General features: G+C 46.2%; 1 protein-coding gene across 1 annotated transcript; it reads right to left on the minus strand.

Annotated features, from left to right (window-relative positions):
* Positions 1-28: 28 nt before the first annotated feature.
* On the minus strand, positions 29-24,331 carry arhgap31 (Rho GTPase activating protein 31). The gene is made up of 15 exons (XM_062537162.1): positions 24,171-24,331; positions 23,065-23,672; positions 14,168-14,270; positions 13,702-13,846; positions 13,478-13,560; positions 12,816-12,923; positions 11,954-12,108; positions 10,920-11,130; positions 10,432-10,538; positions 10,232-10,288; positions 9,208-9,473; positions 7,380-8,853; positions 5,903-7,162; positions 5,544-5,728; positions 29-5,197 (listed from the first exon to the last, which is right to left on the minus strand). Exons 2-15 carry the CDS (start codon positions 23,168-23,170, stop codon positions 4,388-4,390), a joined length of 5,070 nt encoding a protein of 1,689 aa, XP_062393146.1. The 5' UTR covers positions 23,171-23,672; positions 24,171-24,331; the 3' UTR covers positions 29-4,387.
* Between the last annotated feature and the right edge of the window lie 1,974 nt (positions 24,332-26,305).

The following is a 26,305-nucleotide window of genomic DNA, read 5'->3' on the forward strand; positions in this document are numbered from 1 at the left end:
ATAAAAGGGCCATAGAAACAGAGAGAGAGAGAGAAAGAGAAAGAGAGAGAGTAGAAGTACGGTAGAAATTGAGTGATTGACAGGTACATTGCTAATATACATAGAGTTCTTTATTATTTATTAAACAGATTTTATTAACACAAACAGTAGCCACTTTTAGATAAGTGACAACAGTTAGAACTTGATAAACACATTTAAAAGTCTAAAATGGCTGTTCTGTTTTAATTGTTATGGCTTTCCAGTTAAGAGTAATCATCTTTGTTTTGCTCCAAACATGTTTGACTCAGCTCAGCAATACTATGTAGCTGCTGAGAATTAAAATACAACTTTAACGATAACAAATAAAACTCAAATACACATGTCTGTAAAATCTGCTTGATGAGACATTTGTCCAGTTTTATCAATGAGGTAAGGACACAGAACATGTATCCATAAATTTAATATGTGAAGGCTATAAATCAAATCCTGTGGATTATAATTCCAGGCCAGCCAAAAGAAAAGTTTATAAATCAAATATAACTTTGTACACAGCTGTACATGTGGAATACTAGAAATACTGCCTGACATAGGCACAACCGAAGCAGTGACAAAATAAGATCAAAGAATAAGCAAAAGTCGTCTGATAATGAGACGTTGGCAGAGTGTCAGTTTTCTGGACCCTGCAGACCGTAGCGCTGTTTGTGGGAAGCCTGAGATTTTTTTGTTCCTGCGAGGGCCATCCTCCCCAAGCTCGGCCCTCCAATCAGGCTCCTCATCGGGGAGGATAAAATGGCACCTCCATCTCCTATCCACGTCTCCACACGTGAAACCATCTCAGTGCCCAAACGCCAAACCACCCTGAATCACTAGTCAACGTTCAAAACATCCATCAACCCACACAGTTGTTTAGTTGTGTGTGTGTGTGTGTGTGTGTGTGTGTGTGTGTGTGTGTGTGTGTGTGTGTGTGTGTGTGTGTGTGTGTGTTAGAACAGGAGAACAGCTATGCCATGATTTAAGGCTGTCATTTAGTTATGTGTTATTGCCTTTCAGTATGTACAACATAGTTGGTGGATGGGGGGGTGGGGGGGGATGGTATGGGAAGCAACACAGACTGACCTCAGACTGTGCTGACTTCACTTGTGTATCACACTGCCCTAAGCCTGCAAATGTGCGTAAATTGGCTAAATTCATTAGCCAATTACATAATGCCTCACTTTAGAGTTCTGTCCAGTAATACTTCAGTGTTTCAGAGCCACTAGCAGCTTATTATACCCATGAATCTGTGTGTGTGTGAAACTGTGCACACAGTCTCACGTCCAGCACCATACAGACGGAGTTTGGGCCCATTTGAGAATCCCTGGAGGGTCACTATGTATCTGTCCACTGGACAGCTTCAGCCAGAGCCTCTACAGAGCACACACAGGGACCCAGCTGCACAGAAAGGGACGCTCACCACATCAGCTCTCACCCTGCCCTGACTGCACGTTTTTTCTTTCCTAATCTGTCTGCCCCCCATACACAGATTCAAGTCCAGGATGGTTCAGGACCAGACCATTTCTAATCCGTTCTGTGTTTTTCCACCCAAACTCAACCCAAACGACAGCCCAAGCTTCTGCCGTGTTTACCTTGCGCTTGAGTCACCTTACCACTGCCCTCTGCTGGTGGTTTTATCACACTGCATGAAGGGTGGCGCCCTCTCTGTAGTTTACCCACACATGAAAGCTCTCTCCCGGCAATCTCCTCTGATAGGCATCCAAACCAGACTGTGTGCCCTGATGAAACTACCCGAGAGGAGGGACATCATTCAGTAGCCTTGAGCAGATGCTCACCAGAACTCCATCACCACTGCTGTAGGGGCGAGAGGCATTGTGGGAGTCAGTACTTTCGGGGTGAGGGGCATTCTGGGAGTTGGAGTCAGTGCTGAAGGGGCGAGAAGCATTCTGGGAGTTGGAGTCAATGCTGTAGGGGCGAGAGGCATTCTCAGTATTGGCGTCAGAGGCGTAGGGGTGAGAGGCATTCTGGGAGTTGGAGTCAGTCCTGAAAACGTTGTCTTGTAGGGGAGCAAACTACAGCCTAGGATTTCATACAGCAAAACGCATCTCTCTGATTCTCCTACTGACCGACTGTGTAGGGGAGCAAACTACAGCCTAGGATTTCGTACAGCACATATTAGTATGTTATTTAGCAGGGTTGCGTGGCAGTGTGTCTGTAGTGTGTTTGGGGTTGTGATGTAAGCATTTAGCAGGGTTATTGGATAATCTGTGTGTAGTGAGTTTATTATACGGCTTCTTCAAAATTATGCAGAGAGTTCCAACAGCATGAACGGACCTTACCAATGTATGGAGGTCCGATATTTCGACCGCTGACTGTTGTCAGTGGCAACAGGTTTTGTGCTTCTGATTCACATCTTTGATATTATTCTGTTCACTTATCGCAATGAAAAATGAGTTTCTCTGCAGAAGCTCTAAAACGGTAACAAAATTATTTTAAAAAGACATTGTGTGAAGTTTCTTTTCTCATTTTGCCAAGTAGCCGCATAATAAGTGGGACAACATATTGTCTGCCGGTCATTATAGAAAAATAATTCCCTTCAGGACAAAGCATGACCCCCCACTAGACATTACATTTAGCAGGCACTTTTTGTCCAAAGTGACTTACATACAGTATGTCAACTATATTACAAGGCATTACATACATTGTTCCCAGAGCAATTTGGGGTTAAGCGCCTTGCTCAAGGGCACAACCGTGGAAGCCGGGAATTGAACCGACAACTTTCAGGCTGCTGCACGCTAGCCCAGCTCCTTAACCACTACTTTGCCACCACCCCCATCAGGGTCCTGTTCCCAGTTCCCAAAGTCGGCACTTATTTTCCGATAATGACTGGCAGACAAAACATGACCCCTTTATCAGGGTTATATGTCAGTGCGTATGTAGTGAGGCTGGCGCAGTAGTGAATGTGTTGGGTCGTTATCTTCCTCTTACTCTGTTTACACACTTTCTAGTCTCTCTCTCTCTCTCTCTCTCTCTCTCTCTCTCTCTCTCTCTATCAATTTCTGTCTTCCTTCTAACTTCACCTAGTCAAGGTCCAGTCCTGCTCTCCAGTTCAGCTTAATCTGTAGGTCTCTGGAGGGGGTGGGACTCTGATTCCTCAGTAAAGTGCCTCTATCCCCATAACCAGCATACATACTGTAGAGGCATACATACATACATACATACATATACATATTCATACAAACAGCATCCATATGGCATATTCCAGTACAAGTAAAGCTTGCATTGAGATGAACTCTCTGTGAGAGGGTGAGTGGTGCTGACTCTGTTCTTGAACGATAACCTGACATCTCGCTAACGTGCCTGCCGCAGCACTTCTACGATCCTCCGTCATAATGTTACAGCAGCGAAGGCCGGTTCCAACCTGTGAAGCCATGGAGCGTTACAGTATCACGAGAACAAATGCCCGGTTCTTGATGATAGATGATAGATGATGACTCAGAACATAGAACTGTCTGAGAATTCCCAACACTGAGGTCACAGGGGAACAGAACACGCTGAGAACTCAAATACTTCATGGAGCTTTAAGTTGCTAATGGTTTAGAATGTCAAATGGATTTGCCTGTCAGGCTGTCTCCATAACTGACAGGGGTTATCACTTCTCACACCAGGGGAGATGGATTGGGTATTTTACTGCTGTGATGAGTTCTCTTGCTGTGACTCTTGTACAGTAACACGTCATTAGCAGGACAGGATCTCGTCTCTCAGACATTTCCAGCTTCAGCGTGTCTGGATTGATGTTTGATGAGATGGTGCGCATCCTTGAGGCTTCTGGATTGGTTGTAGATCTACAGTCGTTCCACTCCTCAACCCCCCCAAGCATCACCCCTCTTCCCCGGGTAACTACAGCTCCCACAGCACTTCATTTGTTGATGGCTATGAGTTCATCATCTCGCCATAGAAAACTCCCCTGATTCATATATATCGCAAACCTGTCTGCATTGACATCACTCAGTCTAATCTGTATATAACCTGTCTGGATTGCCTTCGCTTGATTTAATCTGTATATAAAATGTCTGCATTGACATCACTCGATTTAATCTGCGTATAACCTCTCTGCATTAACATTCATTCAGTCATTCATTACCTCCACCAAGGAGCTAATGTTTTCATCTGGGTTTGTTTGTCTGTCTGTCTGTTTGTTTGTTTGTTTGTTTGTTTGTTCGCAAGATAAGTTATGGATGGATTTCGATTACATTTTCAGGGAAGGTCTGAAATGATCCAAGGAAGAAACGATTAAATTTGTGATCCGCATCACCGTCTGGATCCATGAGGCGGTTATGTTTTCGCTTGGCGGAGGTTTGCGCTCACTGAGTGTTTTTCTGGTATATATATATATAGTCTGTCTGCATTGCCTTCACTCGATCTGCCGGCTGCTGCGGTTGTCCAGCACCATCGAGCGCCTCTGGGGCTGGTAGAAGCAGCTGCCGGGCGACGTCTCCAGCCGCTGCCCGCTCTTGGGCAGGGTCATCTTACTGCACCCGGCAGAACCGCCTCTCAGCACCACGCCGCCATCAGCAGTCAGCGCCTTGCAATTATCCACGTGGTCTTTAGAGGGGACGTCTGAGGCTTGACCGCTCGTCTTGTCCCGACGGGATCTGGTCTCCTCCTGGCGATGCGAGGGCCTGTCCCAGAAGCTGGCCGCCCTGCCCAGCCCGGCTGCGGTCCGATTGTGGGGCCGATCCGGCCGAGAGGCGGAGGCGTGATGTGGCGCGGAGGAAGGTGGGGCTGTGGGGGCATTGGGGGGGTCCATGATGGGGAAGGGAGGGCTGAACAGCACCAGGCTCTGCGGTCGGGGCCGGTTGCGGAAAGAGGGCCGCTGGCGGAGCAGGGAAGCGGCTGGGAGAGGGAGGTGCATCTGGTCGGGGTAGTTGGGCTCGACGTTGGGGGAGTGCTTTCTCCGGAGCACCAGCGGGTCTGCTGGGGAGGTGGGCGAGGGGGAGCATGGCACGGCCGGTGCTGCTGTTGGCGACTGTGTTACCCGGGGAACAGGCTCACGGTTTTCACGCTCCTCCTTGGCACGGGAGGATGGGGAAGGAAGAGGGGCTGGGGTTGCCGTGGCAGTGCTTCCACGTGGCTTTTCTTCTGTCGCTTTGAAGTCTTTCCGATTCTCAGGACCCTTCTTCTGATCTTCTGGAAGCTTCTTCAGATCTGAGGAGGCCGAGCCCTGTGTACAGAGATGTGATGTACCTCAATAACTGTATCTATAATGGTGAATAACACATGGGCTGTATGACTGCAGGGCTGTGAAGTAAAATGTACTTGTAGTCCACAAACATTAATGGAATGGAAATTAACTTAACCATTATTTCATAAATCTGAACAAGACCAATGCTGTTTGAGGTACTGTTTGTCCCTAGAAAGAGCAGCAGAGAATGGTGCCTTGAGGTATGTTGGAGTGAGCCAAAGGTAACTTGGTTTAATCTACACAAAAGTTACTTTTTAAAGGCAAAGGCATTTGAATATTTACGTCTTTTCTGCCTATTTGGTAATTTAAGATGGAGGATAATTACGGGCATGGAGCTGTACTGGACTTTGGGTGGGACCACAGGCACAGCTTTTGCCTGGCTCGTCCGGATGGTGAGCGGTGCTCGCACAGAGGCCACTCCCACTGGAGGCGGGGCTGAGTTCCGTCTGGCTGGGGCCCGGGGGTTGCAGAGGAACAACTCCAGCTCCTCAGAAAAGTCGGCGCTGCCACCTTCAGAAACACATAATGAGTCAGATTCTGCTATATGACATTAGTTATTTGACATGTATTACGATATAATAAATATATGTGCATATTTTCAACTTTCCACTGCAGTTAGAGCTGAAAAAGCCAAATGCAATCAGAGATGCTGAGAAAAATTGTTTTTGTGACACATTGCAGTACCTTTGCTGACTCGTTGCCAACAAGCACCACTAGGATCTCGCCGTTCCACCTGGTTGCATCGGCCTTTCATGGTGGAAAGATCCAGAACATTCGGATGAGAAGTCGGCTGGTTGGAAATATCTCTAATGACCCTCTGCTGAGATGAAATGTTGCCATGGAGGTCAAAGACAAAGTCAAGGTCACGGTCCAGGTCAAGAGAGCAAGGACGGTGGCGACTGGCAGGGGTCAGTGCAGAGCTGGAGGTTTTGGTTCCAGGCCTTTGCTCTGAGAAGCTGGGACGCAATGGATCGGAGTGAGACAGAGTGGAGTCGTGGGATGCTTGGCGCTGGATCCTCCTTGGGACAGGGACAGCCAAGGCTGGAACTTTGGGTGCCAACTGCAGTGGGGGATTCTGGGAGTTTTCAGGTCTCCCCTCTGATCGGAGAGATTGGATGACGGGTGAGGAATTTCTACGGGAGCCAATTGCCTTGTTTCGATGGGAGACTCCAGTCAACTTGGATGAAAGTTCTGGTATCTTCTCCTGGGAGAGATGTTCTATTTCAGGACCTAACTGAGAGGCAGTTGCATGGGAATTGATCACATCACCAAACAGTTCCTCAATGGTTGGCGTATGTAGCGGACTGGTCACCCACTCAGTGTGCATCAGATCATCCCAGGGCTCCACCTGGTCAAGCCCTTTCTCCTTCTCTCGTCCTTTCTTCCTCTTTTCCTTCCCTCCACGCCGGACATCCAGTTTCTTCTCGTCTTCCTCCTCCTGAAGAGTCTCACCCAGTGGCGTCTTTCTAGGAACCTGAGCGTTCAAGTCACCAAGGGCCTTGTCAGCTGGTGGGGTTGTCTGTTGAGTTGCCATGTCATTCCTACCAGCACTGGAGTCTTTGGCTTTCCCCGCTGTTTCACAGGAAGTCTGCAGTGATATCGCAGACTCCAACAAAGCCGGCTTCTTTTGAACATCTTTTGATGATGCCAGGGTGCTTGACTGGTTGGTTGTGGAGGTCAGTATGTCCTCATGGTCACTGAGAATGTCGGTCTCCCTAAGAGCACTCAGATGTGATAGAGCAGGCCCAAACTCTGGCAGCAGAGGGGCTTGGTGTGTCGTCTGGCCTGCTGGTATCTGAACTGATTGCTCTATGGAAGTTGAGGGGGCATTTGTCTTGAGAGGTTCAGAGCTCAAGTTTGAAGGTTGAACAGGGGCCAAGTTTTCTTCTGGAATGTTCTCCATAATCCTCAGTTCATCTTCAGGCCATACTGTCATTACAGAGCCTGGATGAACAGACGAATAACAACAAAGTCAGACATGCAACCAGTTTTCTATTCTCTCTTTGTTATCATTTCAGTAGGGGCTATGTTTACATTAGCATGCACTATAGCTGTGGGATCCACAGTCAAATGCTAGAGGCAGAACACTTCATTCACCTGCAGTTCTTCCTAATCTAATCTCATTTTGAATATAACACAAAGGTTGGAGAGTATTACTTGCCTTCCAGTGTCTGACCTTGGGCTCCTCCCTTGGTTTTTGTTGCCATCTGGTTTCTGTTACCAGGGAGATTCTGTAGATTGTCATCGTCATGGAGATTTACCAGCTGTACATTCTCAGCAGCCCCTGACTCTGGTGCGAGGCGAGCTGAATCACCATCTGTGGTAGATTCTGGTGTGCGTTCTTTTCCAGTACTGATGTCAGATTCTGGTGCGCATTCCTTTTCTTTACTGATGTAAGATTCTGGTGCTTTAGTTTTTCCACTACTGACGTCATCTGGTTTTGGTGCGCAGTCTTTTCCTGCGCTGACGTCAGATTCTGGTGTGTGTTGTTTTACTGTGCTGACGTCAGATTCTGGTGCGTGTTGTTTTACTGTGCTGACATCAGATTCTGGTGCGTGTTGTTTTACTGTGCTGACATCAGATTCTGGTGCGCGTTGTTTTACTGTGCTGACGTCATCTGGTTGAGATAGCTGAGCCTGTGGGGAGTGTTTAGGGCTGGGTTGAGGCGATGGAGTCTGCGTGGGCAATGCCTCTGATAAAGGGCGATCGATGCCAGGGTTGGATGTAATATCAGCTTTCTGGGCCAGGGTTGGTGACACTGCTACTCCAGGTCTGACTGAATCTGGTGAAGATGGACCAGGCGAAGATGGACCAGGCGAAGATGGACCAGGTCTAGATGGACCAGTTGTAGATGGACTATGGACTTTGGTGACTTTAGGATCGAGGTTCTCATTGGAGGCACCATCGCCTGGAACACAAGCACGGGGTTCTGGAATGGAACCTTCACCCTGAATCTTAGGGTTGTGGTTCTGAGAGGGAATAGCCTCCATGTTGGATAAAATGTCCTCCAGTCCTGGTAGAAGACATTCCGCTGGGTGACGGCCAGCTGCCCGGCCATCACGATCTGCTCCTTTATCTGGACGGCATGCGCCCTCTTCCTGTCTGACACTAATGGGACAGGAAGCTGCCGCTAGACTGTCAACTGCAACACCGCTGGCAGGCATCCTGCTGGCATTTGACTGTGGTTTCAGGCTCTCGCCCCCTTCCTTGGTTGGGCTGGGTTGTGAGCCTGAACTGATATCAGTTGTATTCTGTCCCCCTGAGTAACCAGGTTCAGAGGAGCTAGACACTTTGGCAGGTTTAACACTTGGGTTTGGGTTCAGACTGGGCGGGTTTGGGTGAAGACTAGTTGCACCGGCGCCACCTGGCCGGCAGGGGGTGCTGTTGGCACTAATCACAGCAGACACCCGCAGCGGCACTGAGACAGCAAACGGCTCTGAGATGTTTAAAGCTTTCCGCTGGTGCCGCGGCGACAAGGAAGGGGACTCCAGCGGGAAGAAGGAAAGATGAGGTGCAGAGCCAACCACAGTCGCCCCTCCCCCTGAGTTGTGATGGGAGGAACTTGAGAAGAGCATGCGTCGGTTCTTGGGAGAGGTCGGCCGGAAGGAGCCAGAAGCTTCATCCCCTTTGAAGACCTAAAAAAAAAAGAAAGAAAAAATCAGCAACGATTTAGACTGCGTGAGCCATTATAAACAGGACCTCCACCTCTGGAAAGAGGCTGTGGTTGTGATTCCTTCAGGGTTCACAGGCAACATTCCTAAGACCTCCCGCTAAACCTCAAAATGAAAACCCCTCATAAAGACATCCTTGTGCAGCAAAGTTCAGCTATATAGGACTCCTTTTCAGGCTCTGCAGGCAAGAGTACATGCGCACACACACACACACACACACACATACACCCTCAAGACTGCACACTCTCAAGCATGCACACACCCACAGACACACAGACACACGTTCTCAAGCACACACACACACACACACACACATACCTTGAGCTGCTCTGGCAGGGCCTTCTGTGAAGCGGTCGCTGCTGGTCCTGAAGCTGAGGCAGTCGCGCTGCTCGTCGGCGATCCTCCAGTTGATGACACACTTCTCTTTGGGCTCTTGGGACTGAAGCCCCACACTTTAAGGTTCTCGTCTGACAGGCTGAAGTCTGCCTCTGAGCCCAGGGTCCGGGATTTGATTGGCAGGCCATTGCAAGCCCCTCCCCCCGAACCACCTACCCCACTGTTGCCAGATGAGGGCATGTTGTCATCTGTTGTCAGGGAAACAAGCAGGTTAAAACTGATGTCACCAACATTTATGGCATACCTATAGATTTCTATAAACTAACTATTTAACTAACAAAAGTTATTATTATGAAGAAAGAATAAAGCAAACTATGAAACAATAGCCTTGGTGCAAAAGCACCCATTAGTACCAAACGAACAAGACTAAAAGAAAGACAAGAGTGAATGAAGGAGAGGAAAACGACACTCTTAAAAGGGGTTCTTGGGGTGCTATATAGAACCATGCAGGCTTTAAAGAACCCTTAGGGTTGAAGGGGAACCCTTCAAAACGGTTGAAAGAATCATTTAGGGGAGCTATATATGAGGCATGCAATAGAACCATTTTTGGTTCAATATAGCACCATTTTTCTAAGAGTATATACTATATGGAGAAAAGGATAATAGAGACAGAGGGAAGAGAGGGAGAGAGATAAGAGGAAGAGAGAGGGGGAAGTAGAAGGAAAGAGGGAAGAGAGAGCTAGAGCTGGAGAAAGTCTGAGGTAAGAGGGAGAGAGATCTGGAAAAAGCCCACCTGGAGAGAGGGAGCAAGAAAAAGAGAGAGAAAGGATGAGAGGGAAGAGAGAGAGATAGAAAAAGGGAAGAGGGAGAGACAGGTGTAGAAAAGGAAGAGGGAAGAGAGAAAGAGTTGGAGAAAGCCCACCTGGCAAGAGGGAGCAAAGAAAAGAGAGCGAGAGAGAGAGAGAGGATGAGAGGGAAGAGGGAGAGAGATCTGGAGAAAGCCCACCTGGGGAGAGGGAGCAGATGGAGTCCATACTCTTGGATGGACGGATTGCAGCTTTCTCTGTGGAGAATAGAGGAAAAAGGAGAATGACAAGATCCATCTGTGCAGAGAGAGAAATAGTGTATGTGTGTGTGTGTTTGACAGCTGACAGTTTTGCTCTGTATAGAGAGGCACCATGTATGAGTGTGTGTGTGTGTGTGTACCGTTGTCTTGGGCTCTCACGAGCACACTCCCATTGCGGCTCAGCTTTGGGCGACCAATACCAAAGATCGACTTCCAACGTTTTGACGATTTGCTGGAAAGCTTGCGTCTGAGAGAAAGAGTGAGAGAGAGCAAGAGTAAGTGTGTGTGTGTGTGTGTGTGTGTGTGTGTGTGTGTGTGTGTGTGTGTGCGTGTAAATGCCCATGGCAATAAGGAGTCCAGGTTATTGGGTCTTTTCCACTGCATGGTATCAGCTCAACTTGACTCGAGTCTACTCACTAGTCTACTCACAGTACCAAAAGGTGACGTTAATAACAGTTGTTTTTCACAGTTGTGTTGCTATGGCAATCACTAAGCTTATGAGGGTACTTTGTTGCAGTGGAAAACACCCGGTACCAAAATAGAGTAGAGTCGAATTTGAGTCGAATCGAGTCGATACCACGCAGTGGTAAGGCCCCATATGGTGGGAGCTGTGGGCCGCTCTACATACTTGCTATCAGACAGGTCGATGACGGTGTGGTAGAGTGTGGCCGCCGTTCGCGTGTCTGGGAGGCTGTTCTCCCGTTGCCGGGCAGGGTGGTTGGCGCCTAGTGACCGCGCCTGTGCTTCCTCCAGGGACATGAGCTTCAGGGAGCCGCAGGAAGTAGTGGAGGAGGGAACAGGAAGTGTAGCGTACTTCTCCGCCACCGTCGGCACCGAAGCTGGTTGAGCACAGAGGAAGGGAGGCAAACTGAGACTTAAACATTCCGTTTAACTGTAATGTTCCGTCTAGACTTTAACGTTCCGGACCCTTTCTCCCTCTGAATACACATCCATTCTAATTCTCCCCTAATAATTAATTAATTAAAAAAACATCGGCCCCGGCAGTGGCGCAACTGGCTGGGGCACCTGCACCGTACGCTGGCGACCCGGGTTCGATTCCCGCCCCGTGGTCCTTTCCAGATCCCACCCCGACTCTCTCCCACTCACTTCCTGTCATTCTCTCTACTGTCCTGTCCAAATAAAGGCATAAAAAAAGCCCAAAAAATAATCTTTAAAAAAAAAAAAAAAAAAAACATCATCCATGGGGGGCTAGGGCGCCACTAGTCAAAGTGCCCATACAGCCCCCACATTCGGGTCCAAGTGCCCATGGGGACCCAGGTTTGAGTTTGAGTCTCTCCCACTTGATTCCTGTCACTCTCTTCACTGTCCTATCATAACAATAAAGACATAAAAAGGCAAAAACAGTGCCCCCCGCTCCTAAAAAAGCATCTTCCACCAGTACTGTGAGCCCTGCGTACCCAAGATTGTTAAGACAGAGCAAGATACTTCATCAGAAGAACAAAACAAAGATTGTCCGTCTTAACAATCTTTGTTTTGATTCCTCTTGCCCAGTTATGCCTTTATCTGCTACACTGTTTGGTTTTGTTCATGTAAAGCACATTGAATGACATCTGTGTATGAAATGTGCCATATGAATAAACTTGACTTGACTTGACTTGACTTGTGCGCACTCAGTAGTGAGTCTGCTGGGCTCTACCGTACCTTCTCTGGGCGGTCCCAGGTCCCAGTCCGGGCAGCCGGTGTTAAAGATCTGGTCCGTGTGCTTGAGGATGAACTCCACCACGCTCTGCTGCACGCGCACCTCCATGAAGGCAGAGTCACCTGTGCAGGACGTGGCCTCCTCCATATCCTTAGACCTGCAGAGCGAGAAGTGAGGGATGGAGAGTGTAACAAAGAGAAGACAGATCGGGAGGGATGGAGAGAGGAAGAGAGAGCATGAGCATACTGTATGCTGTAGGACACATTAAATGCTATCAGCATGAGAACACAGAGGAGAGGTATCTGCCAGAGACAGAGGAGAAGAGTTCATCACAGACAGAGAGGTGTTCATCGCAGACAGAGGAGAAGAGTTCATCACAGACAGAGGAGAAGTTTCCATAAGAGACAGAGGAGAGGTGTCCATCATTACAGACAGAGGAAAGCTGGATAGAGGATATCACAGACAGAGGAGAGGTGTTCATCACAGACAGAGGAAAGCTGTTCATCACAGACAGAGGAGAAGAGTTCATCACAGACAGAGGAAAGGTGTTCATCACAGACAGAGGAAAGGTGTCCATCACAGACAGAGGAGAAGTTTCCATCAAAGACAGAGGAGAGGTGTTCATCACAGACAGAATATATTCATGTTCATCACAGACAGAATAGAGATGTCCATCACAGACAGAGGAGAGTTGTCCATCACAGGAGAGTTGTTAATCACAGACAGAGGAGAGTTGTTCATCACAGACAGAGGAGAGATGTCCATCACAGACAGAGGAGAGGTGTCCAACACAGACAGAGGTGTCCATCAGGGATGCAGGTGTCTATCAGAGACGGAGACACAGATGTCCATCAGTGGTCTCACCTGAGCAGGTTGGGGGCCCACACCAGGGCCAGGTTGCGGGCGTGCATGTTGGTCTGATGGCTCAGGGTCGCCAGGTGGGACAGGTGCCTGCTGAGGTACTCCAGAGTCCTGTGGCAGGTGAGGAGGGGAGCGTATAATGGGAGAGATCAGTGTTGTACCGTGATTATCCCTTCTAAGTTCATAAATCTTAGTTTCAATTTCAGTCAGAGGGCAATCCTCAGTAGATTCATGCGCATCTTTATCTTAGTATTTAGTATTTTACTGTTCTTTTTAGTCATGTTGATTTGTTGATTTGCTGTTGCTGTTGATCTGTTACAGTGTGTGTTGTGTGTGGTGTCTTAAGCTGCTGGGACCTTACATTTCCCCTTGGGGATCAATAAAGTATCTATCTATCTATCTATCTATCTATCTATGTATCTATCTATCCAGACATGCTAGTATTCTCTCGTGCCAACAGCCAAACCACAGAGACAGTGGGAATATGAATATTTCATGTCTCATTGCATTACTGAGTGAGTATGTGAATGAATTAGTCAGTAAGTGAGCAAGTGAGTGAGTATGTGATTAAGGGAGTGTGCGACTTTGTGGGTTGAATGAGTAATTAAGGGAATGAGTAAGTGTGCGTGTGAGTGTGCGACTTAGTGAGTGAGTGAATGAGATACCGTAGATGGGCTTCAGGAAGCTCCTTCACCACACTCTGGATGTGGCGAAGCTGTTCGTTCTCACCCTTCACCAACATGGCATCCTGGGAAACCAGAGGATAATTAAAGCGTCCAATTAAACCGTCAACACCTCAGGCCAAATAACTATCATTAAAAAGCACAGTCTGTATAATGAGTAATGTGTGTGTGTGTGTGTGTGTGTGTGTGTGTTCACTCCTACTCACGGTGAATTTCTTGTAGAGCTGGTATGTGAGCAGCGGGTTGGGCAGTTCTCTGAAGTAGAGCTTACAGAGGGACCCCACACAGTGGATGTCCTGCAGGTAGATCTCTTTGGTCAGGTCAGGACACGAGTCTGTCACAAACTCCTGCCTGGAAAGATGCACACACACAAACACACACACACACCCACCCACCCACCCACCCACACACACACACACACACACACACACACACACACACACAGACATATGCATGTCAGACCTTTGGGCAGAATTAATGAACAGACAAGAGAGAAAAAAACAGATGAGTGTGTAGACTGATGAAGGTAGCTGATTTGGTAGATGGATGAATAGATAGGTAGATGGATAGATAGATGGATACCATAGTCTCTGGATGAGTGTAGATGAGTAGATGAATAGATAGATAGATGGATGAATAGATAGATAGATAAATAGATAGACAGATTTGTACCGTAGTCTCTGGATGTTGGATGTGACTCCAGAGAGTCTGTAAATTCCATCTACAACTCCATGTTCCTCAATGAACTCAGCACACGTCCTTAGAACCTGTGGAACTGTAAAGAACCCGACGAGTCAGCATTTAATCCACAACATGATAGATTTATATCACAGAAAGACTTCAGATTGACTGATTGATTGATTGTTTGATTGATTCACTCATTCATTTATTGAGGATGTTTTCATCCATGTCTGAGAATATGGAAATAAAGGTTTAGAAGCCTATTAAACAGAACCTATTGAACACAACACAGCTTCTGCAGGTCATGGTTATCTCCAAGATGGACTATTGTAATTCACTGTTAGCTGGCCTACCTGCTTGTGTAATAAGATCATGACAACTGATTCAGAATGCTGCAGCATGCCTGGTCTTCAATCAGCCAAAGAGGACATGTAACTCCTCTCCTAGTTACTCTCCACTGGCTCCCTATAGTGACCAGAATTTAATTTAAATATCTCGCTTTGGCCTATAGGACACTGACCGGATCTGCTCCCTGTTATCTTAATTCAATGATCAAGATGTACTGTATAACCCCAACTGAGATCTTCTGATGAGCGTCTGTTGTGTCGTCCAGCGATAAACGCTTGGTCAAATTCAAGACTCTTTTCCTCAGTGGCTCTTTGTTGGTGGAATGAGTTGCCCAGTGCTCTTCATTCCTGTGATAGTTATGGGTCTTTCGAGAGGAGTCTACAGGCATATCTGTTCAACATGCATTTAGTTTATTAGGCACATTTTATGCGTTATGGTTTGTATATTGCAGTATTTAGTTATTTTCATTAAGCTGTTGATTGGATTGACATTGTTGTTCACTATTACTATTATCCTTAATATAGTATTACTACCTTTTAAATAGTTAACTCTTCAATTTAACTATGGTATTGTTGTTATTTGTACGTGGCTTTGGACAAAAGTGTCGGCTAAATACCATAACCATAACATTCACCAACATACGCACACATATACCACACTCACACACACACACAAGCACAAACATACACACACTTTAACACACACACACCCACACACACACACACTCATACATGCACAGATGGACATGTCCTGTCCAGGTGGCTATTCTGAGTTGGGGTCTACATCCTGTCCATATTGTGTGTGTGTGTGTGTGTGTGTGTGTGTGTGTGTGTATGTGTGTCTGAGAGAAAGAGAGTTTATGTGTGCGAGAATTTGAGTGTGTGTCTCTGTGTGAGGGTGACTACTAGATTATTCAGACAGACAGAGAATGTGAATTCTGTAATAGTAAATATTGCTTTGTTTACTAACCAACCAAACAAACCAATCGTTTCTTTCACTGTTTCTCTGTGTCTCTGACTGTGAACACAGGAAGTCAGACACTCAGCCACGCCCCTTTAGAACTTTAGAACAGGAAGTGTGGAACTGGAGGAAATGCTTTGTTTGTGAGAGAGGAAGGAGGTGACACACACTCAGAATTACATTTACACACACGCGCGCACACACACACACACACACACATACACATACTCAGAATCACATTCACTCCCTCACTCACTCACTCACTCACTCACACACACACACACACACACCCACACACACACACCTATATATATTTAACACAGCATACACAGATGCGAATGTTTTACATCTCAATCAAACACACATCCACACACACACAAACTAAAAATACAGTAACATCACACACACACACACACACTCTCACACACACACACACACACACACACACACACACACACACACACACACACACACACACACACACACACACGAATATTGCTGAATATATCAATGTACACACACTTCATACACAATAGAGAAAGTTCACTTACACACACACACACACACACACCCTTACAGTATACACACAATATAATTAGTGGCAGAACGCCCTGTTGAAGTCCTTGAAGTATAGCCGTGTGCAGCTGTGTGTGTGTCCCTGTGTGAGCATGTGTGTGCCTGTATGTGTGTGTGCGTGCCGTGAACAACAATCTGGCTTCCTGCTATTCAAACACTCAAAGCCTTCTGGGAAACCACCGCCCTTGAGTGTGTCTCAAAGTGGCTCTCCTTGTTTACCTCCAAAACCATCTATCCATCCATATAGCCGCACATATATAACTATGTATCCATCCATATAGCCGAACACATAAAACCATCTATCCATCCATATCACCGAACACATAAAACCATCTATCCATCCATATAGCCGCACATATAGAACTATTTATCCATCCATATGGCCGATTACTATTCATTCATCTATACGGGCGTACATATATAACTATCTATCCATCCATATGGCCGTACTTATAAAACCATCTATCCATCCATATGGTCGAATCTAAAACCATCTATCCATCTGTACAGTGGTACATCTATGTCTAAAACTATTCAGTAATCCATACTAACAACCATCTACCATAGTGAAATGAGGGAAATGACACGGACAGGTCTGCAGTGTGAGCTGAGAGGGCCTTGGTCAAAGATGTTTCTGATAAGTTATGCCTGGACGCCTTGGTCAGTGATATCTCAGATCAATTATGCCTGGGCTCCTTGGTCAAAGATGTTTCTGATAGATTATGCCTGAATAAATTGGTCAGTGATATCTCTGATAAATTATGCCTGAATGAATCGGTCAGTGATATCTCTGATAGATTATGCCTGACGCCTTGGTTAAAGATGTTTCTGATTCCTCCTGGACCCCATGGAAATAAAGAAATGTGATTGGATCAAATTCAATCCTGCCCCTTTGCTGTCTGTCTCCATGCTTTGGCACAGGCTCACCATGGGGTGAAGATTTACCATGAGCTGAGGGTGGACATGATTTGTGTTACATGTTTGATGTTCAAAAAGTATGTGGAGCCCAGGCCCCAGTGGTCTCGTGGCTAAGTCCGAAACCAATACCAGGGACATAAACCCAACATTGTGGGACATTTTCAAAAACGGGGACATTTTCAGTTTGACTATCAATTCTCGATTACACAATTAGCATGTTGCTAACAACACATTAGTTTCTTCTTCAGATCAGCAGTATCAGCTTTAGCATGGTATTATTACACGAAAGCATCCCTAAAAAGTACGCCCGTATAGATGAATGAATAGTAATAGCTCATGCATGTTTCTTGAAATAAAATTATATGATCACTTCAGGGGATTCTGTGCCACTGTAGGATGGCTTGTAATCTGAGACTTTCCTCTCTCAGTGACACTGGCTACAGCATTGGAGTTCAATCAGAGGAGATGTGTGTTTACAGTGATAACAAACAAATAAAACTAGCGTAAACACTCTCAACACTTAGAGCGTATCTACCATCCCACACACAGACAGACAGAGCTGTGGCAGTCCTCACCACACACACACACACACACACACACACACACACACACTTACACATCTATAGCTGTTGCAGCACTCTCACACACATAAACACACACACACACACACACACACACACACACACACACTTACACAGCTGCTGCAACACCACCCTCCGTACACACACACACACACACACACACACACACACACACACTGTAATTGTTGTTTTAATAACTTTGTATAGATTTTTTTTATAACACTGAATGACCTTTGTGTATGAAGCGTGCTATATAAATAGACCAGCATTGCCTGAACAAGCCAGGTGTTTGGTCTCTGTGTATGAAGTGTGCTACACAGATAAACAAGCCAGGTGTTTGGTCTGCAAAGCCCAGTGACACATAAAGGATGGGGTCCGCACCAAACGCGATAGCAAGAGTTGAAAACATTGGGGGCTTATACAGTACTTAAAAATGTACACTAGTGGGATGGGAGCGTACCTATGTTCCCTGAGTCCCATTTTGTATGGGACTGGGGAACAGAGGACCTTTTTTTATATTTTAAAAATAGTTGTATGTTCCCTGCTTTTCCCAAAAAGGGTCCTGTGAACCTACAGTCAGTGGCACTCTGCTGATACAGCAACAGAAGTGTTCTTCACTGCTACCCCAGCTCTTTGTTGCCCTAATCCTTTCTTTTTCAAAAAGTTAGATCCATAAATGGAGCACAGCGTTAGTTCAGGCAGGTCACGGAGTCTCGCTAGCTTCCCTGAATGGCCCAGCTGACTGTCAATCTAATCGCCCAGCTGATTGCCAGCTGATTGCCAACTGAGTGCCAGCCGGCCTAGCCTTGCTTTCATTGGTGGAGATCATTCAGAGCGCTTATTTAAACTGCCTTTGCCAATCGGCTGCCACCTGCTTTTTCTGCAATTTTGCCACCCACCTCCTCCCCTTAACCCCCTCATACTTCTGACTTATCAATGTTGTGTCATTGATGTTTGTTCTGTTCTGTACCCCATGGGGGGTTTATTGCTGCTCTCCCTGCCTTGGGCTTTCCATGTTTGAACATGGAAGGGCAGGGGGCCCCCAGAACAGAACATACCGCCAAGAATGTATTTCATGCAATAGTAAATAAAAATATTTTATTGACAAAGTGGTCCTGACTGAACCATAAAAAAGTTAGCTTTTGCATTGTTTTCTTTTGACTGGACATAGAACATGGATATATAAGATATCTTTGGAGATGTCTTTTGAGACTTTCATGAAATAGCAAGCCACCATCAGAAGCCAACAATCATAAAAGACCTGTGAACTCTCTATCGAAGATCTGTTTGAGTTTTTCCTGAGTCATCTGCTTTCCTTTGTGACCTCATAAATATTATTTTTTTTAACATTCTAGAGAGAGAGAGGGAGGGAGACCTGTGTTTATTTTCATTAGCTGCTTCACAGAGCGATACGCTTTTGTCAGTCTACTGTAACAAATATTACCCAGGGCTTAAACTTATAACGTTTGGGGCTGAAGCCCTGGCAAAAAGGCTTGGGGATACCCATGGTCCACACCACAGATATGATAAGGCTTTATAATATCTCCTGTATGGTCCACACCCTTGCCATGCCAGCATACAGGGAGGGGCAGTGGCGGACGGGAGGATGGTCCTGATGGAGTGGGACTACGGGCACACGTGCCTGACCTGTTACACAACACCAGGTCCCTGTCAGAGAGGAAGAGCTGCATTGTAAACAGGCAGCATTTAGACGACTCCTCTGGCCACTTCCGAAGCATACAGTCCTCCCCACTCCACCGCCACCCGCATCGCATCCCAGCGTGACCCCTCTGGAAGCAGAGAGGAAGTGTGTGGTCCTGGAGCACCTAACCCAGGTCAAAGTTCACAAGGCACAGCGCACAAGGCATGACAATAGAACTGAAACAGGCCCAGAGTGAAACAATAAGATGATACGACTCTTTGGGGTTTGGGGACTGTGGTGGTATGTTAAAAAGGGGGTACAGAGGAGTGCTGAGATTAATCCTCACTGCCTGTGTTAGCGCCTGACGCTAGCCTCCAGAGCACAAGGCTAAGCCTCTAGGACGCTTATCTCAGCCTCTGGGATGCTAGGCCTCTGGGATGCTAGGTTCGACCTCCTTTGTATTCCATTTGCATCCAGGACGCAACATATAGATATCCAACAGAACCCATGAAACGCATACAACGGGCCCTTTGAGCTGACTCTGACCAAAAGTGTGATTAGAGTGGGATTAGAATCACAGACAGCCCCTTTGACCTAGAAATGGACTCACGCAACATAGGATGCAAAACTCGTGAAGCACAGAGAGGGCTGTGGAATGATATCCAACAGAACTTTAAATGTATCTATTTGTTCTGCTGCGGAGCTCTCAGCTGACCAATCAGTGTCCAGCGGGGTTGAAAGTAGGCCAGTACTCTGGAGCCTAGGCTAGGGTGACCAGACGTCCCCGATTTCAGGGGACAGTCCCTGTTTTTGTCCCCAGGAAAATACAGAAAAACGACCTATGTTCCTGTTTTTTTTTTTTTTTTAGATAAAACTATGTATGTGTGTATTTCAATCACATTGATAGTCACACTGAAAATGTCCCCGTTTTTTCCACATTTTTGGGATTATGTCCCCGGTTTTGGTCTCGGACATCTGGTCATCTTAGTAGGCCAGTACTCTGTAGGCTACCACTACAAGATCCAGTGGCAATATGCAGTAACGCTACTGGAAAGAGAGGAGAACAACTGCCTGCCAAAACCAGCACTGCCAACTCATGCCACATATGCTTTCAACAGTGGAAAGCAGGTTTAGTTATGTGTTTTTTTGTTAGTCATAGGCACAAATTTCCATACAATTTCGTACAAACTCAGATTTCTTTACTGCAAAATAGCAGCCTAGCCTAGGCTCAATGCTAAACTATGTGTGGTTAACGTTACCATGTCTTTCACACAGCCAGGGTATCAGATGTCACTTATACAATATGTTTTAACCATTCTGAACTCTTTAGTTATTTAGTTAAAGAAGAATAGCATTCGCATAACGTGTGTATCGTCATGCAGAATGGACACTACAAAATTGGCCGAGGTCCTCCAAAGTCCTCACTGTGACATAGTGAAGAGGGCGAGGCTTGGGGTTGGTCAACTGACACGTCACTTCCTCATGTCAAATGCTTTCTGCTACACTAATCTCTCATCTGATGTAATTAAACTGACGAGATCTGTATATTAAGGTAGACATTGCATTTTTTCAAAATGCATAAGTTGGGTTATGTTCCAAACATGATGTGCAAAAGATACATACAGTGCCTATAGAAAGTCATCATACCCTTTTGAAATAGTTACTTTTTTTGTCTTACAGCCTGAAATCAAAACCCATTTTAAAAAAAATCTTTTCCAGTTTTATTAACAAATTTAGCTGTACAACATCAAAATAATGGAAAAAAAGTAAACAGTTCTGAAAATTAATAAAAAATTAAAAACTAGAATAACAGGGTTGGAAAAGTAATCATACCCCTGACTTAATACTTTGTAAAGCTTCCTTTTGCTTTCATTACAGCCATCAATCTGTTTGGATATGTCTCTATTATAGCTTTGCACACCTAGATAGGGGAATATTTGCCCAATTTTCCGTACAGAAATGTTCAAATTTAGTCAAATTCTGTAGGGAATGGCGATGGACTGCTCTCTTCAAGTCAATCCACATATTTTCTATAGTATTTAAGTCAGGGCTCTGACTTTGCCACTCAAGGATATTCACCATCCTATCCTTAAGCCACTGCTTTGTTCTTTTGGCAGTATGTTTAGGATTATTGTCGTGTTGGAAGGCGAATGACCTCCCCATCCTCAGCTGTCTAGGAGAGGGACGCAGGTTTTCCTTAAGAATGTGGGCGTACTTGGCAGCATCCATTTTCCCTTCTATCCTGACCAATTGCCCAGTTCCCGCTGAAAAGAAACATCCCCACAACATAATGTTGCCCCCACCATGCTTCACACTAGGTATGGTGTGTTTTGGGTGGTGTACTGTGTTGGTTTTCGCCAAACATTGCGCTTGGAGTTCAGTGCAAAAACACATCTGGAATATTCTGCTACCATGTGGAAAACGCTGATATGGTCAGATGAGACTAAGATCTAACTTTTTGGAGACTAAGATTGAAGTTTTTGGACTGAGCTCCAGGCGCTAACCAAACACAGTATACACACCCAAACACACCCAAAACACACCATACCTACTTTGAAGCATGGTGGGGGCAACATTATGTTTTGGGGATGTTTCTCTTCAGCGGGGACTGGGCAATTGGTCAGGATAGAAGGGAAAATGGATGCTGCCAAGTACACCAAAATTCTTGAGGAAAACCTGCGTCCCTCTCCTAAACAGCTGAGGATGGGGAGCTCATTCGCCTTCCAACACGACAAAAATCCTAAACATACTGCCAAAAGAACAAAGCAGTGGCTTAAGGATAGGATGGTGAATATCCTTGAGTGGCAAAGTCAGAGCCCTGACTTAAATCCTATAGAAAATATGTGGATTGACTTGAAGAGAGCAGTCCATCGCCATTCCCTACAGAATTTGACTAAATTTTAACATTTCTGCACGGAAAATTGGGCAAATATTCCCCTATCTAGGTGTGCAAAGCTATAATAGAGACATATCCAAACAGATTGATGGCTGTAATGAAAGCAAAAGGAAGCTTTACAAAGTATTAAGTCAGGGGTATGATGACTTTTCCAACCCTGTTATTCTAGTTTTTCATTTTTTATTAATTTTCAGAACTGTTTACTTTTTTTCCCATTATTTTGATGTTGTACAGCTACATTTGTAAATAAAACTGGAAAAGATTTTTTTAAAAATGGGTTTTGATTTCAGGCTGTAAGACAAAAAAAAGTAACTATTTCAAAAGGGTATGATGACTTTCTATAGGCACTGTATATGTATCTTTTGCACATCATGTTTGGAACATAACCCAACTTATAGGCTTTTATGAATAACAGAAACTCATAGGCTCGCTATTTAGTTATCAGACCAGACTAGACCAGACCAGGTTTGTTTGATTTAGGTGACCTCACATTCCGGTTGCTCCACTTTCAACTTTAGAGCTTTGAATTAGACATCATGCTCAATCAATACGTATCAATTCATCAATCAACCAGCTGGTAAAATCACCTGCCAGTCAACCCACTGCGTGTTACAACAACAGGCAGACAGACAGACAGACAGAGAGAGGGAGAGAGACACACACACACACACAGATAGATGGGCAGACAGACAAACACACAGATATACAGACAGAGACACCGCAAGGCAGGCAGGCAGAAAAACAGACAAACAGACAGAGAGAGAGAGACAGGCACAGATAGATATATAGATTGGCAGTTAGATATACCAACAGACAGACACACAGTTAGATGCATAGATACACAGACAGACAGACAGACAGATAGATATACAGATAGATGTTGTATAGATATCCAGACAAACAGACAACTGACACATGACAGACAGACAGTTAGAGCCAGAGCAGTTCTTAGAGTTTAGAGTCTCACCATCCTGCCCAGTTGCCTGGAGATGCTCTATGAGGTCACAGCCGAAGGCGTGGTCTGCCCCTCCTCTCTTCCTGGAGGTCTTCTGCTTGGCCCCCTTGTTCCTCATGGTGAGGAAGCCGCGAGACACACGTCAAGATGGAGGGACGGAAACGGCCAGCTGTCAGCCCTCGGCCCGCATGAGGACCAGATGCCGGACGAGGAGACGCCAACGGAAATGACCTACGTCTCCCGAGTCGTCATGGTGACGGGTGAGGAAGTGAGGAATGATGATGGCAGATGAAAAAACTGATAGTACAAAAATAAACACCAAAAAAATATAAAAATGAAAAGCTCAGCAGGCTTGTGGCCTTCACCGCTGGATAAAGTTCAGTTGAGTCTGTCTCCAGGTAGAGTTGACATTCAGTCTAATTTAGGCTTAAAATTGATAAGCGGTTTCATGACCAGGGTTCAGATCCTCTTATCCGGCTTCATCATAATGCTGATCTTTGGGTATCATCCAGTGGAACACTATCCATCAGCTTCAAGAGTGTCCATAATAACAGTCGGAAGCTCAGGACTGTCCGAAGTTCAGGACTGAGAGTACTTTAAACACGTCAATGATGCTCATCCTAAAGACAATTTAGAGACAAATATGTAGTTATGCTTCCATATTGATAAGAAATTTAGCAGACAGAACATTTGTGGTAGTTATGCGCTCTCATACACAGACACACAGACACAGACACAGACACAATGGGAAAACAAAAGGTCTACACCCATTCCACGTGCAATAAACAGCACTCCTTGACTTGAACACAGAAATACACAGTAACTATCTCCCACACACACTCTCACTGACACACACACACACACACACATAGACGCAAACCAGTACCCATCAAATGAAGCCGGCCACAAAATGACTCAATGTTTTTGCAAATAATCACTTTCAAACATGTACTTCTGAACTCCACGAGGGAGACATGTTCTCTATCTTTCTCTCCCACACACAGAGAAACACACAACCACTCTCTCCAAAGCTTTCAGAGAGATCCAAACTCTCAAAACCACAGGGAAAAAACATTTCAGTAAAACCAGCAAAAAACTCAAAAAAAGTTAAACCTTACACAGTAGGGATGGCCAGGAGGCAGAAACAGCAATTCCCTTCTCCAGTAAAAAAAAGACAAACAAGATAAAATAGCCTCTTTTTTTCATGTCAATTCCGACCCAGTTCTGTGGAAACGGCACAGTCAGTCCTCAGTCTCCTCTCTCCCATGAAGCGCTCCAGTCATCGACAGGAAATGAGCCTGGGCCCGACAGAGAGCCCGACGGTCGACCCAGCGCTGCGCTCGCGCTCGCGCTCCTGATGCCGTCGCCGGGGCTGGGGTCGGTCGAGGAGCCACGCCGCTCTTCCCAAGGACTCTACGGGAGAGCCGATCGAGGACGACGGCGGCAGCGGCGGCGGTCCCTGTGTGTGAGAGCGAGCCCAGCCGAGGTGAGGCGAGCCGAGCGGGGGAGAGAAACGAGAGAGAGCGGAGTCGTAAGCGCCGCACTGGCCCTCTCCTGCCCCTTCAGCCGTCCCTTCCTTACCCACAGGAAGCAGCGCAGGCGCTCCACAGCAGGGGGAGGGGGGGGGGGGGGGGGGGGTCGAGAGGGGGGAGCCCGAGAACAAGCGTTTCCTTTAGGGCCGCGCCAGAGAGAGAGAGAGCAAAAACAGCTCGCCTCTCAAGTCAGCCACTAACCCCTGGACAAGCGGCTCCCGCTGAAAAACATCCAGTCTAGTCCAGTGCGCTCGGGGAAAATGTCTCTCATCCAGCAAAACCCCTGATGCCAATGGCTATCTACTCTTAACAGTTATTTCTTCCGTTTACCCACACAACACTATGTTCCTGGTGTCTGTCAATATCAAACTGGCAAGAGGTTGTTTTCCCATGGAACAGATCACTAGAGTCTGTTAACATTCACAATGAGTGGTAGGGAGAGGGAGGACCTCTAGTCTAACGGGACTCAGTGTGTGTGTGTGTGTGTGTGTGTGTGGTGTGTGTGTGTGTGTGTGTGTGTTCTGGGAGACAGGGAGGTCTTTCGTCTAACAGAATGCTGTATGTGTGTGAGAGAGAGGAGGGGGGAGGGTCATGGTCTTTCCGTTTAACAACTAACAGACCCTATGTGTGTGTGTGTGCGTGTGTATGTGTGTGTGTGTGTGTGTGTGTGTGTGTGTGTGTGTGTGAGTGAGAGAGAGGGAGAGAGGGAGGGAGGGAGAGAGTGAGAGAGAGAGAGAAAAAGAGCGCCTGTAAGGGCGTGTGTGAGAGAGAGTTTGTGTGTGCGTGTGGGAGAGGAAAGTTGACGTCACTTTTCCAAGGGCTTCAGACATATTTTTCCTGCTCGAAACAGAGAGGGAGAGAAAGAGAGGGAGGAAAGAGAGAGGGAGAAAGAGAGAGGAGGAGGAGAGTTGGAGGAGGAGTTCTCTTTGGTTTCCCAAATCCAAACAGGAAGTGGCATTCTCTTGCTCGTCCTTCTCTCGTTCTCGCTGACCACAGTCGTGACATTTTCAACCCCACATGCTGCACACACACACACACACACACACACACACACACACACACACACACACACATACCAAACACAGAGGCAATGGAGGAAATGACTTCACTGGTGGGAACTTGTATTAAGATTACAAACCCAAATAGAGGACAAGGGCTTCTCTGTAATAATAACAAGAACAATAATATTAAGAAGAAGAAGATGGTGATGGTGAGGTTGTTGTTGATGATGATGATGATGATGATTATGATGATGATTATTATTAGTAGAAGTAGTAGTAGAAGTAAATGTATTATTATGCCTTGTAAATCAGATCCCTAATGTGATTATCACGCCTTTGTTTACCTCCTGAAGACAATTTTCAAAATGGCGGTTAGTACAGTCGGTGCTTTACCTCCCTCTGGCCTTCGGATTGGCTGTTCGACTGGTAGGCCTACACCATTTCCTGAGGCGGACTGACTGACCCCTGCACAGCTCGAGGTTTGATTAGTCTGCTGACCAATCAATTTACGGCGATCAGGAGGGGCCTGTAAACAGAAACACACATTCATTGTGCTACATTAGAGGACAGAGACCCAGAGACTGGTCCGGCCGGCCGGCAGATCTCATATAGCCTGGTGGGAAACAAAACTCACTCACAAACTTAATCTGGTCACTCACGATTGGGATTCCTTTTCAACACTTGCATCGTGACTGGGGCTAATTTTGAAATCATTGGTCC

Source organism: Sardina pilchardus, chromosome 5, assembly GCF_963854185.1.
Source record: "Sardina pilchardus chromosome 5, fSarPil1.1, whole genome shotgun sequence".
NCBI classification, from domain to species: Eukaryota; Metazoa; Chordata; class Actinopteri; order Clupeiformes; family Clupeidae; genus Sardina; species Sardina pilchardus.